Below are 14,524 nucleotides of genomic sequence, written 5' to 3' on the forward strand. Positions count from 1 at the left end.
AACAAATCTCATCCTTTTCAGCAAATTTGTTTCTGATATCTGTAGGTATTCATCCCATAATTTAAGTCAGTAAATTTTTAACTGGCAGAACTATTTTTGTGAGCACAGGAAAAAAAGGGCCCAGGAAAGAGATGCTGTTTCATTCCATCTCTTGATAAAGATGAGCAGCAAAAGAATGCTATTGAAGAGTCTTGATAGTTGTCATTGATTAAATTATCTCTTTTCAGTTTTCCTTGGGCGTGATTTCTGTCTCTGCTCTGATTCTTATTGTCTCTGTTAAAGCATCCAAAATGTTGGTCAGCAGAATGAACCCTAAATCAAGCAGAGTCCCCGCCAGTCCTTCCCCTCTCATGTCAGTCACCCAGCCCTCACCACAGATGACATTGCAGCCTGCAAAGTCACACTCAGGCCCTTGGTGGCCCCTGCTTGGCTCAGTGAGAGCAGCAGTGCTGGTTTTCCATTGTAGCAAGCCCACCAGGAGACCTGGATGTGGGAAAGGAGCAGATTTCCTCACTATCATTTCAGTGCACACTGTCTCAGCCACAATAACGATGTCTTGTCATGGGGATTTGCTAAACCCGTGGTTATAATTAATCTGCTGTTGTCTATAGAGTGGCTTGCGAGACAGAGCCATGGAAAAAGTGCAACATGGCCTCCTTTGGGCTATGCTGGGAAATGAGAGAAGTTTGGGGATGTTTCCTTTTTCATTCTTCATATTAAAATGACAGTAGGGGGTGACAGAAGTGAAGCACAGCATGGCTGAAGCTGTGTTTTGGAAAGGATGTTTCAGGGTCTGCTGTCAGAAATGAAGGTGAGGGAAGGCTGACTCTCCTAGCAGTGCTGAACAAAGTCAGGCCTTTTCACACAAAAGCCCTTCCCATTTGGACAAGGCAGGGTTCAGGAATTTAAATTGCTGTACCTATTTTTGCAAGCAGTGAGGATTTCTGAATTTGGATTGCAGCTTTGGGAAAAAATCTCACTAAAATACAAACTAAAATTACTTTTAATTGCTGAGTTGGCTGCTGTGTTACGAGCAGCGAATGCCCACTTTTTGCTTCTGCTTTTCTTCCCTCTCCTCCTCTAGAGCTAAAAGAAACCAACTTTCTCCTAACATATTTCTGTGTGGATTGCACATTCCTCTTTCAAATACTGTGTTGGTTTGGATGGGACAGTGTGATACAATCTCTCAGTAAGGGGTAAACCTCTCTGTCATTTCAGCAGGTCATATAAAAGCACTAAATTAAAATAATGTGGCGTGGTCATATGCTCTATGTCAAGTGATGCCAAAAATTACATTTACCTCTATCACTCCTCCCCTCAGTGTGGAATTGCAGACACACACTCCTGGGTTTTGGGGTAGTTTTTCACCTTCTAGGAGGCCTCTGAGATTATAGCCCTGTTATGCCCCCAGATGGAGGTGCAGGGGCTTATCCAGGCCTGACCCTGCAGTCCTGGGATGTACCACAGTGTGAAGGGCAAGGCACTGAACATCCTCCCTCGCTGGACCATTTACCACCTCCCCTGGTGCACATGCAGCTTATCTTTCCCAACCACATTTTGCTTTCTGCTTGCTCAGTCAGCCCAAGCGTGACCATGCCCAGCTTTGGCCAGGTTCTGACGTGTGTCTGTTGGCGTGGTGAAGGGCATGTCTCCACTCCAAAGTGACTTACCCTGACCTCACCAGTGAGCAGACCCAGAGGATGATGTCTACAGGGTGTCTCACCGCAGTGGGTCTTTGAAGACAGAGAACATAGCATTTTCTCCCAGTTTCTTTCTTGTTCTCCACATGTTTTTCATGGAATTCTTGTAATATTTGATCCTAAATGGTTAAAATCTTACAAATATGGTTTTTACAGCATCTTACTTTTTAAAAGCAAATGTCAGGCCACCTTAGCTGTACATGATGCCACATGCCTGCAGTTCATACATCTGCTGCACCATTACAAAGCATTAAAGCAAGTAGGGACCACTGGACTCATAATGATTAATGGCATCAGCTCCTGTGTCCCTCTCTCTGTGCTTTCAGTTGTGTCATTGATGCTGAAGGGTGCAGCTTCACCCAGAAATTCTGGTGCCACTTCAAACAGCGGGTGTTTTCCCATCAAATTCAAGAGGGCTGAGATTCTTTACCCTTTATCTGCCATTTGTCTGTAAGGAGGCAGCAAAAATTCCATCTCAATGGATAATATGGGACTATCAATCACAAACAGATGAATAGAAGTCATTCGTTACTCATCTTAAAATAATATGCATGTGCCAGAGGGGCTGAGTTATAAGTCCATTTTTGTGGCTGAGCATGGGTATATGTTCAGGGAAAGTTATGTTTTTGCAATGAGTGTTTAGGGAAATAACAGCATGGCTGCAGTTCTCCATCAAGCCCCTCTGGCAAGGTTCTGTGTGACAGGAAGCAAGTCATTAGGTGTTAGGCAAGAAGGTATTACACTTTCTGTCTTCTTCTGAGATATGAGTTGAGTTGGGAGCTGGTGAAATGAAGTGGATCCACGAACTAGGTCTTTGGATAATGGATGGGCCCTGTAATATATGCAATTTGAGAGCCGAGAAGGCTGTGTATGCTGACAAGACAATGTATGTGACTGGAAGTGTGGAAATGTGGGTGCTTTGTGGTTATTATATGTTTGAAGGACGGAAGAAGATGAATCCCCTTGACCTGACAGCACTTTTGCAACAACGTTTTCTAAAATTGGGAGATTACTTTTATGGCAGTGCATACATTGAAGACAGCCTAAAAAAATCCATGTGAAGAATAAGCTTTATACATTTTAAAACCTGCTTCAGAACTTCTTGTTTTAGAATCATGTAGGAATTAGGGGTTCTCCCCCAAGGAAGGTGTACATTTCTTCATCAGGATTGCCGTGCACTGGAACAGGCTGCACAGGGGAGCATTGGAGTCACCATCCCTGGAGGTATTTAGAACTCATGTAGATGTGGTGCTGATGGACATGGTTTAGTGGTGGGCTTGGCAGTGCTGGGTTAGTGGCTGGACTCAATGATTTTAAAAGATCTTATGTAGATGAAAGAAAATCGCATATATTGTCTTGTCTTAGCATAGTTTCTTAAGCCTGTCAGAAGAAAAGAAAAAAGGCAAAAAATAGTAATCCATTACTGTGATTTTAAATATGTGAATTATCTGAAGAGCAGTTCAATAAGACACTGTACTGCTTCAGTTTAAATAGAAGCTTTCTTGCAAACATAATTAAATAATGCTTAAATAACTGAAGGATTTCCTGCAGACTGACAGAAATGGTCAGTGTGTAAGCAGCTGACCATGATGTAAGGATCTTATTATGTGAATAAATGAAGATACACATATTGCTGTTTAACCTAGGAGGAGAGAAATTAAGAGACTGAGGAGGAAAAAAAATACTGTTTTCAGGTACTGAAGAGATCAAAAGTCAAGAAGGCAGTGAAGCGAGTGGCACAGCTTGAAATGAAAGGTTTGCTGCTGGTAATACTGAAGTGATAGGGAAAGAGCAAGGAAGGAGGAGGTGATGAAATGAATGAAGGACAGGGAAGATCAGTCCCACAGATTAAAAAATCCTAAGAGTGAAGAGTTGTGGAAACCAGCAAGGTTTTATTTCTGCATGTGCTCTCTTTAGGCCTGAGCTGTATTTTCTGCTGGATTCGGATCATTTGTTGTATCATGGGTATATAAATTATACATATACATACATATATACATTATATATACAGATAATGTGCATATACACATATATAAGAGATCTAAAAGTATATAAGGTATGTGTGAATAATACATAAATCAGAAGGTAGTGAGTGCACAAGGGTCAGATGAGATCCCTGTGCCCAGAGCAAGTGACACATGAACGACAGGTGGGGACACGTGTCCTGCAGGGCTGGGGACCAGCAGGTTGCTGGGGCAGAGGAAGGAGTGTGAGGGCAAGTGTGTAAAACCACACGAGTCCCTAGCGTGCAAGGACTGCAGACCAGGAGTCAGCCATGGGAAAGGAGATGTCTTTGAAGATTCAAGTTCAGCAAATTGGATGGGCTCGGTAGGCCCACGGCCAAGGACAAGCATGGACGCACCAGGAGGGAGCAGCGGAGGAGAGGGAAGAAAAACCTTGGCTTGGCTTGAAGCCAGCTCACATTATGTCTCCATCTACAGCTTCAAACAGGGGATTCGAATGCAAAGCTTGACTAATGGAAAGAGATCAAAGTGATTATTCTTTAAATCAGTTTCCTCCCTGCTGGCCCTTGAGCAGGGCTGGTGTGACAGGCAGCCAGGAGCCCCACGAGCTCCAGTGGCCGTGGTGTGATCACAGTGCCAGGGATGACACAACAGATGGAAAAGCCCTAGGGCAGGGAGGTAAAGCAGGTGTCAGTATTTTCTGTCCTGGGAGGTTACAAAGGTTCACCTTCATTCATTTTTAAACCAATTTAGTTAATCTGGTGCAAATCCCTGTGTGAACACATTAAGAGCTGACTTGAGATTGACCAAAATGATGGAAACCTGCCTTGCAGGGACTTAAGGAGCTTAGACTACTTAGTTTATCCCATAGAAGGTGAAGAGTTGACTTTATTATTTCCTGCACGTCCATATGTGAAAGAGAGAGATTTGATAAGCAGACAGCTTTATAATCCAACAGGGAAAAAGAAACAAACTTTCTGGTGGGTGGAAGCTGAAGCAAAACAGACTAGAAATCAAGTCTACCCATTCTGCAAGGATGGAGTGAACTGGAGGAATAAATTCCCAGGGGATGAAGGGACTTGGTGAACAGCTGTCAGGAAGCCTTGAAGGCATCAATTTCTCCTCTTCAGCCTCAGGACTAGGGCAGACACTCAAGAGAGTTGCTTCACTAAGCAGCCCATGTAAAACCCAGATTAGCTGGCCATGTTAGGTAAACAAGGACTTGCGTCCACCTGCTTTATGGTTCACTGATTTTATAAACCAAATGACCTTCAAGAAAAGAGTGGGGGTTTAAGCTTCACCACATGCACCTGTATCCAGTAGATTTTCAGCCTTTGGCTTTCAGCAGATAAAGTGGGACTCGTCGTTTTTGGTTTTTCAGTGGCTGGTGAAGGACAGTAGGGGAAGGAAAGATCTACTCTGTCATCACAGAGCATAAAGAGACAGCAGTGGAAGTGGGTAAAAAATGGGGCCTGTGGGACCTGAGGCAAGGACATTCATCCAGAAAAAAAGATGATTGTTTTTGTAATTTGAACCTTTCTCTAGTATTCGTATGGATGCAGGCCTCAGCCACACCCAGCCCCCAGCGTATATTTAATCCTTCTTCCCAAAAACATATTGGGACACCCAGAATGTTGTTGCCAAAAATCTCCTTGTCTTGGGAGCTGAAGTGTGCCAGGTACTTGTGCCAGCAACAGGGAAGGGACTTGGCTGCTCACCACCCCCATCTCAGACCACTTTGCCCACAAATGTTCCTGGTGCTAAATCAGAGTGGATGGTGTGAGACAAAATGTATCAGTTGACAGGTGGAATGGTCCTAAAGGGGGAACAAGAGAAAGAGCACTAGGTCAGTTTGCAGCTCTGTTGTTTTTCTCATTCTATACCCAATTATAGCCATTTTTTTAACAAGGCATCAGGAATTAAATTACCAGTTACTGCAGTAGCTGAGTTAGCAAAGTATGTCCCAAAAGCAATGTGTGAAACTTTATATTATGTGAGATTCTTTTGCATATCTGCTCGGGTGGATGTGAGTCTTGCTCCCTCTGAGTGCTGTGAGTGAATGCAGGAGATGCAGCCATGTGGTGATTTCCTGGAGGAGCTGCTTGTGCAGTCAAAATGCATCTGCAGGCTCAGGTTTGGTACAAGAATCAGCCCAGCAAAGGTGTGTCACTGTGAATGCTCCCAGCACCATGTTGTTTAATCTTGTTATATTTCTTCCCTTTGATCACTTGTTGTAGATGAATTTAATTTCTGTGTAACTAATTTAGACCATCATACAAGGCAGTTCTCCATGCTCATTATAAGGGACTCTCCTTATTTTTTTTTGTTAAAATTTGCCTCCCTCTTGCTTTTGCTTCAGTTTTATGAATGTGTTAATTACTTTCAGTTATGTTACTTAGAAACTCATTAGTGCATTTTTATTAAGCACATTATTTTTTGCTGTTTATGCCATTTTTATCATTCCTCCCTTTTATTTTCCCTAAGTTTGAGCAGTGAAAATTTGAGGGACATGTTACATAGGGAGAATTCCCTTGTTGCCAAATGATATTTTGCAGATGGGTTCATGTTCATCAATTCATTTCATGTTTGCATATTGCATATCACTGTCTTTAAGAGTAAAAGCCCTGAATGGGTGGTGAGGGCTTCTGTTCTGGCAGTCAACAATTCTGAAAAATCACGATGCAGGAAACTCCTGTTTGACTGCATCTGTCATTACATGGAAATACAGAAACCTAAAAATCACATTATTCTCCACTGTCTCCAAGACTCATTTTAGTACAGCTATTTGGATCCCTGCCACATTATCTTAAAAAAAAAGGGATGCCTGTACTTGTGATGTTGTCTAAAATGAATCTTCATCCATGGATTGTTAACTGTACATCCCTTATGGTCAATGGCTTAATTAAATCAGATACTGATGACCTTAAAACTAATTTAGCACTTTCATGCATACTCTTTTCTGTTTGATTCATGTCAAATACAAATGCAATGGTAAAATCTTACTCCAGCATTAACAGCTGCAGCATCCTGAAATGAAGCACAGTAGCTTGGTTTGCATACTGAAAATTAAATGGAAGCAACTTATTCTGGCACAAAATGAGAGTTGCTGGTCAGTTAACTGGAGTAAAAGGAGCCATCATGTTGCATTATGTTGCAGGTGAGATGTGTTCCACAAGCTGAACAACTGAAGTATATTAACAGTTGCCTGCCCACAGTCACTATTGGATATCTCTGCACTGATTAGCAAGAATAATCTCATTGTATACTCATTAAAAGAAATTAATCAGTGGAAGACATCTCAACAAAGATGTCCCGAGTTTCTGCACCTTAGACTGTAATGAGATTTGAGAGGCGTATACAGAAAACAGAACCAGCTTTCTCTGGACTTCTATCCATGTTTTAAAATCTTAGAGAAAAGCATTCATTACACCGTTTACCAAGTGGCTGAATTTGCAAGATGTTAAAAAAAATACATTTCCACCTCTGCTTTCCTTCTGCTTGCCAAGCCACCTTTCTGTGCCTGTCTGTGCTGCCCAGTGCTGCTGAGCTCAGCTCACTGCTCCTGCTGTCGTCCCCAGGTACGACACCATCACCAACCAGTGGGAGACCATTGCCCCCCTGCCCAAGGCCGTGCACTCGGCTGCGGCCACCGTGTGCGGGGGCAAGATCTACGTCTTCGGAGGGGTCAACGAGGCCGGCCGAGCCGCAGGGGTCCTGCAGTCCTACATCCCTCAGACCAACTCCTGGAGCTTCATAGAGTCCCCAATGATTGGTAAGTGTGTGGGGTGTCACAGCAGATCTCTGTGCTACAGGTGTCTGAATGCCTTGTTGTGGGGTGGGAGGGGATATCCCTGTAACATACTGGCAGGAATGTGTGGGTATTATACCAGAGAAGCAATTATCTGGATTTCTGCTGAGGGCAATTGTCATTCATTAATACACACAAGTTACCAAACAGCAGTGATGAGTTCAAAGCAGAGAAGAAAAGAAATCAGTTAACTAGATATGAACAATTAGCCGGTTTAGATTTTAAAAATCTCCAAGCGCAGTGAAACTTCATGCAGACATCCTGTGTTGTTCATGTGGGCTCACAGCACTGCTCAAGTAGTGGATTATCACTCATAGGTTTGTTAAAATGCTGCCTGTCCTGTGGGAAGTGACAGGCAGCATTTAGTGACTGGGATTTATCAGGGGTGTCCACAGTCATATGTGCTTCAGAGGCTGACAGCTTCAAGATGTAGTTTATTAAAACTCTCTTTATTAGTTTATGAAGCCCTTGAGTTCACAAAACATAAAGAGCAAGACGAAAAACCAGGTTTTCCAGTGTACCAGCCAATGTCAGAGGTGGTGACTTCCTTCCAAAATTAGAACAGCACTCAGAAGTTTGCAACTTACTTGCTTTCTGTGGCGATTTGCACCCTGAGTGTTTCGGCTGCTTTTGGCCATGAGGTTTAGCACTCAGCCAGGCGAGGATGCTCCTGCAGGCGACAGCTGACCTGGGTCATCTGCTCTGCACTGGGCTCTGCCAGCCCAGTCTGGCTGCACCCAAGTGGCCAAAGAAACAACTCACACGCAGTTATTGCAGAGAAGCTGCTTTCAGAGTGGTTTGCCTTCACCTCCTAGTTCAGAGAATCATACAGTGGTTTGGAATCTTTAAAGGCCACGTAACCCAAGCAATAACCAAGGCCATCTTTCACTAATTCATTTTGCTCAGAGACCTGTCCAACTTGACCTTGAAGTTTCCAGGGATGGGCAACCTGTCTGGGCAACCTGTTCCAGTGTTTCCCCATTTGTGTTGAAACTGTGACTTCATTTTTAAAAAAAATTACTGAGCCTTAGAGCAATAGGAATAGCAAGTAATCATAGAAGGATAGCTGTAAGGTATTCAGGTAAGTCCTAAGCAAAATCAGAAACTTAGAATAAGCTGCTTTTTCCTTTGCAGCTTGTTACAATGATTCCAGCCTTTTGCTGGGGTCCTGGTAGATGAGGTCAGGAGGAGCTGGCGCTCAGTGGCTGCAGCCTCCCTTGCCCGGACGGCGCCGCTGCTGCCGGTCCCACGTGCTGGGTGACGTGCGCAGGATGCAGCATGAGGCACCCAACAGGAGGGTGTTAGCCAGACAAAGGCACGTTTGTGTAAGACAGCAGCACAAACAGCCCCACTGCCCAGCTTTTTCCATCACATGGCTACAGCTATTGCTGCTCCTTTAATTTAAAAAAAAAAAAAAAACCTGCAAAAATGAGTGCTTTATGTAAAGTCATGTTCCTCTTCCTTACTGTAATAGTACAAGTGCCACAGGAGCTAAGGAATCATCCCCTGGGCGTGTTAGAATCTGGCAAGTATCAACTCTATCTGTGCTTAAAAAAAATCATCTTAACCATCCAGAGTTGGGTTCATCACCCATTGTTCTAATTGAGTTGTACTATTATTTCTCAATAGTACAAAGATACATTAAAGATACTCGTGAAGTTAAAGGATGGTATTTATGTTTTCTTGGGGTAAGCAAAGTTCATTAGTTAAGCTGAAGGCATAAAATAAATGATAAAACAAGGAGTTCATTGTTGGGTAATGCATAAGGTCAATTTACTTGCAAATAGCTTAAAATAACACAAAGTCTGAAAAATGGCACCACCATGGTGAATGTCTGGGAATGTGAACTGGTGTAATGCCTGATCTTCACTACAAGGCAGTGGGAATTTTGGAAATATATTTTAATTTCTCCAGCTCTACAGAAACTATAGTGTCACCAGTATTTTTCAAGTATCTCCCCAAGAATTAGATGTAGTGACGGGTACAGTACCAGACTAAAGGAAAGAGGAAGTAGAAGGAGCCTTTTGCAAAATGGAGCTGGGTTCAGTCCTGACATGATCACTGCCAGGGTGCCTGTGACAGTATCAGAGGCTCTTTGTGTTGATTTGTGAGTTCCTAGGGTGTACCTCTGAGCTAAGGCAGCTGAGATGTCTAATGGTGAGTTGTTACAAAGTCACCCCAAAGATCAGTGAAACCTGTTTGACCTCAAATAGGGCAACAGTTTATTTAAAAATGCCTCAAGCATGCTCAAAATGCAACAGTAGCTGCAGGTATTGAAAGCCCCCAAGGTCTGTGGAGATTTTTAGACCAGTAGCACCTGTCTCAGTTCACTGTGGTATTTTATGATAGTGAGTTGAATGCAGTGTGGCACACATTTGAACCCAAAAGGTCCATCTCTGTCAAAGCATCACGTGCCAGCCTAACCCAAGGCAGCACTGGTATCAACCATGGCTCATGTTCTGTCCAGTCTGAGTGGAGGTGAAGCAGGCTGGACACTGACATCCTGCCTGTGCACAGATGCACACTGGGGACTGATAGCAAGTCCATGTAGCTCAGCCCTTGCTCTTCTGCCTGGAATTCTAGGAATATGCAGTGAATTCACTCTCAGTTCCCATTTATTCTTTATGCTTCAGCTGTCAGGAGGTGTTGGGACGTGGATGCCTGTGAGCAGTAGATATGAGCCCAGGCTCACTGACACACTGCATGCAGATGCTGTGGAAATCTTTGGGCAAGTGTTGGTCACACACATCCACATTTGGGGAGGAGAACGCCTTCCTCAGTGCCCCATCCTCTGCCCTGTGTCAGTCCTTCCCACCTTGGAGTGGGCAGATGTTCCTGCAGCAGTGCAGCCCACAGCTGGATGTCACTGGGAGCCTCACAGGGCTTTCACACTGCATGTTTGCAGTAAACCACATTGCACATCCCCATCTCATGTTTTTAGATGTGAAAACAAAAGTCCTACATGAGTAAATGAACCAGGGCTATGTACTTGCAGCATCTGCCTTTCCATTTCTGGACAAGATGTCCTATATAGCTGTGCTAAAAATGTATTCCATGCCCAGCTTCCTGAGCTTTGTCTTATTTAACAAGATGGCCATGGACATGCTGAAGTCAGGGATTTTAAGTAAGTCTAATTACTTGGTCACTGCCTTTTAGTTCACATTGTGCCTTCGTGACAGGGCAATAAATTATACCTTTTTTTGATACTCTGAACAGTCGGTGTGGAATTAAAAGTTTTTATTAACGTTTTTGGATTGTAAGAAAACCAGTATTTAATTACCATGATTATTAAATTTTTAAATCTGGTGAGAACCAGAAAACAGAGATCTAAGATCTGTGGGTATTTCTGGTTTCTGATCCCAGTATCTAGTTCCTCACCATACAATTTACTCCTGCAGTGATATGTCAGATGTCCCACCAAAGTGGGACAATCACAGACCAAGAATGCAAGCCCCATCTAGAAAACAGCACTAGAAGCATCTGCACATTTTTACTGCACTGTTCCATGGCTTATTTGGGCTAAAATGAATAATAATAATAATTTATTTTTTGACTTTACAAGAAAAATCAGATACATGTCTTGGCACTCTCCCAAAGCCAATAATTTGGTATTTTTGTAGGGGAATATGGCTGCCTTTCACCTGAAAGTCCCACAGCAATGAGTGTTTCATCTCATTCTTCATTTCTTCTCTGTACATGCCATGTGCTCCTTTCATAATTACTTTTTCCACTCCTCACTGTTTCTCTACCTGTTCTCTGCCCTTTGCCCTGCAAAATCAGTATTTTTGTGTTGCTGTTTATTCAATGTCCCTTTCACTCGTACCTCTCCTTCATCTCCATGGCTGTTCTTTTTCCAGCACTCTGAAGGTCACCAACGTAGTGCCCATAAATTTGAAGCTAAGGCTGCCCTGTGGTGGCAGGTGAAGCCTCCTGCTTTTGCATGGTCCATGCCCACCACACATACACAAAATGTGGTATTTGCAAGTGAGGACACTCCACTGTGGGGTCTCCAAGGAGGGTTTGCTCAAGGGTCAGTGGGGAATCCATAGGGCTGGCAGCCAGTTGTGTATCTGGAAGAGATCAGCTCCCAGGAGAGCTCTGAGCCTGCAGGGTGACATCCAAGCCCTCACTGATCATGCAGCAGCTTCACCTGGGCCTCACGAGCTGTGTTCAGGATGAGATCACAGTCTCCTGGTTATCCTGTGGCTGTGCCATTCTTGAGTTTGTCTGCAGGGTGTTCAAGGAGGAGAGGAGGCACTTAATATTAAAGGCAGGCTTAGTTTGTGTTAACCAAACTCTTTTCTCTAACCTGCTCCATCAAGTGCATCAACCTCCCCACTGGGCACCCAAAGCTGCCAGGAGACAATTTGGTTGGAGTTCTGCCTGGACTGGTGTCCCTCCTGCATTTCCTCCTCCCAACAAAAAAGTTTAACCAGCTTGGTTATAACAACCTTTTTCTGTATGAAGTGCTGCTGTCATTCACGGCAGTGCCCCTTCAGTCTCTGACTGAGTGCATTACTGGGAGGAGGTGTAAGATCTTTGAGCAATCACAGAAGGGAAAACAGGACTGTGCTGCTTGGCCATGTAATGTAGGGAGAGATGTGAGAGCCACCAACACATCCCAAGGGCAGCCTGTCCTCCCTAAGTGAGGAGCACAGCAGCAGGTTAGATCATCAGCCCCACACGAAGGACACCTCTGGCTCAAGGATTGTCATGGAGTGCACACTCCTTCCTCCAATGGCCTGTCACAGAATAGAACAACTGGCTAATCTTCCTGTAGCAACAGAAAAGGAGAAGGATGTTACCATGTTATCCACTTGGAGAGAAGATTACCCTTTTACCTATTATTTCATTTACATTTATTCTGCCTTCTAATCTCCAGTGTGTTCGCTGACCTGGACAAATCCCATTTAAGATTTTCCAGTGTGAAATCGATTACTATATCAAACAGCCTCAACACTTTCTCTCCAATACTTTGGAAAGGAAAGGAGGCTGGTTCTCTGTTTCCATGCTTCCTCTCCCCCCTCTTCCTTTTCTCCAGCAGCCTTTTGAAATACCCAGTGGTCCCACTGTATCCCACAGAAACCTCTGACACATAGAAGCCCCTCTCCAGCTTGCTGCACATTGACCAAAAAGCCCAACCAGAACATGCTTTTGCCAAACTAGGCTCCCCAGCAGCTACCTTGCACTGGGACCATGTTAAGTACTTCAAACACTGACAGAAATTGGAGTCTCCTGAGAGTTTGCATGGGCATACCAAGCCCTGAAAAAGACACCACCGCAGGAGGAGGGTGGGTTGCACCTGGGATGAAGTAAGGTTAAAGATTGAAGGTGGTCATTCACACCAAAGTATCTGGAATGATGACTTAAGGTTTCCAAAATCCTGGTATCCATGAACAATTTCTCTCCCCAGGGTAACAAAAAACCCCCAAAGCTGCTTCCTCTCTACCTGTTTGTTGGGGGGTTGTCCCTCATGTCTTTTTGCTGTATCTTCATCAGTAACTAGGGACTTCTTTGAACAGCTCTCTTCCTGAAAGAAACAGCAAAGATTTTTCTGTTTCTGTGTCTCAGACTTACTTGATAACCAATTTATGAAATTAGAGCAAAAGACAAAAGCAGTAAAAAGACAACAGATAAGAGATGTATTGAAAAATTGATGAGTATCAAACACGATTGCCTCTTAAAAAAGAAAGAAAAAGAATATCAGACTGTCTGCCTATTCAAAAAGGAAAAAAAAGACACTATAAAAATACTCAAGGGTTTTCCTCTCGTTCTTTAACAAAAAGAAATGTGAAGTCAGTGATTCAGTCCCCTGAGAAGTCCCTGTTTCTGCCGTGAGGAAGCCCCAAATAATTTCCCTGTGGGATTTGGGAGCTGAGGGAATTTTTTTAATGCAAGAGCTTCATTCTCCTTCAAAACAGTGCTAGTCAGAGGAAAAAAAAAAAACACCCAGGAAGATGTGATAATTAAATATGGAAAATTTCTGGTGAGTGTCTTAAGTGGAAAAAATGTCACATATGCAAGTCTGATTTGGAAAGGGATGCGAGCCGGGTTGTTGGGATAGATAAGCCTTTCTGATGAATTACAGTGGCTTAGTGGCACAGTGAAGAAACTGAATACTCCTTGTTCTATTTTCTGGATGAATTAGTTTCTTGCCATCTGTTCCCAAGGATCAGTGACATTTTCCTAATACAGCCATGGTTTTTTGACATATGCCTGTAGATACTCGGCATAGTAGGAGCTCAACTTTAACCCATCACACGGGTTCTGTCTGTTTCCCTGCTGGGTGCTTCACCCCTCTAGGTCCCCCTGGGCATGTGCCAGTGTGGGGTGGGATGAACTGAGCCACACCACACCATGGCCTTGCTGGGACAGAAGCAGACAGCACAAAACCATTCTTTTCATTCTAGTTTTACCAGCTGAAACTGCAGTTAAGGAGATACCTCTCTTCTGGAGATGTTCATCAGCTTTTGCTTAACTCCTGTCAAATTAAATCTTTGTTAAATATTTAATGGAATAAGGTAGTTTTACAAGAACGTCAGGGTTACAACACACCATGCAAGAGGTAAGCAAATCCCAAAATAAAGCTGCCAGATCTGGTTTAAGCCCATCCTTTTCTGTGTTCCTAAAAGGACACAGTCATAATGCTGTAGCTTTGGGAGGAACATATAAACCCCTTTGGTGTTATGTAGAGGCTGCTATCAGAGATGTAAAAGCACAGTAAAGGTGGTGTCTCACCTCCTCTCCAGCTTCTACCTGCAAGTCCCCTTGGGAGGAGGCTGCAGGGGCTGAAACCAGCAGGATTGTGTCCAGTCTGATTCCTTGTTGGAGATGCAGCGGGATCAACCTTCCCTGAGCACATGAAAATGCAGATTTTGGAAAAGCTTTAACTTATATATAACTACAAATGGAGAATTTTTGTGTGTCCCCCGACCCCTGGATGGCCTCCCAGGAAACATGCCCTTCACACCCCAAAGGGCTAAGCCACCTGCCTCTTAGAGAACTGGTTGTGAGGCTTATTTTAACTCAAAGAATGTATTGTCCCATCTTTT

The 14,524-nt window shown here is 43.7% G+C and overlaps 1 protein-coding gene across 4 annotated transcripts in view; it reads left to right on the plus strand.

Annotated features, from left to right (window-relative positions):
• KLHL29 (kelch like family member 29) overlaps positions 1 to 14,524 on the plus strand; it is a 387,440-nt gene that overhangs the window by 358,871 nt on the left and 14,045 nt on the right. For all 4 annotated transcript variants that reach the window (XM_063150912.1, XM_063150915.1, XM_063150913.1 and 1 more), the window contains one exon: positions 7,243 to 7,436. In XM_063150912.1, coding sequence (XP_063006982.1) covers positions 7,243 to 7,436 — 194 coding nt within the window. The remainder of the gene's footprint in view (positions 1 to 7,242; positions 7,437 to 14,524) is intronic.

The sequence above is a fragment of the Melospiza melodia genome, chromosome 3, assembly GCF_035770615.1.
Source record: "Melospiza melodia melodia isolate bMelMel2 chromosome 3, bMelMel2.pri, whole genome shotgun sequence".
In the NCBI taxonomy this organism is placed as follows: domain Eukaryota; kingdom Metazoa; phylum Chordata; class Aves; order Passeriformes; family Passerellidae; genus Melospiza; species Melospiza melodia.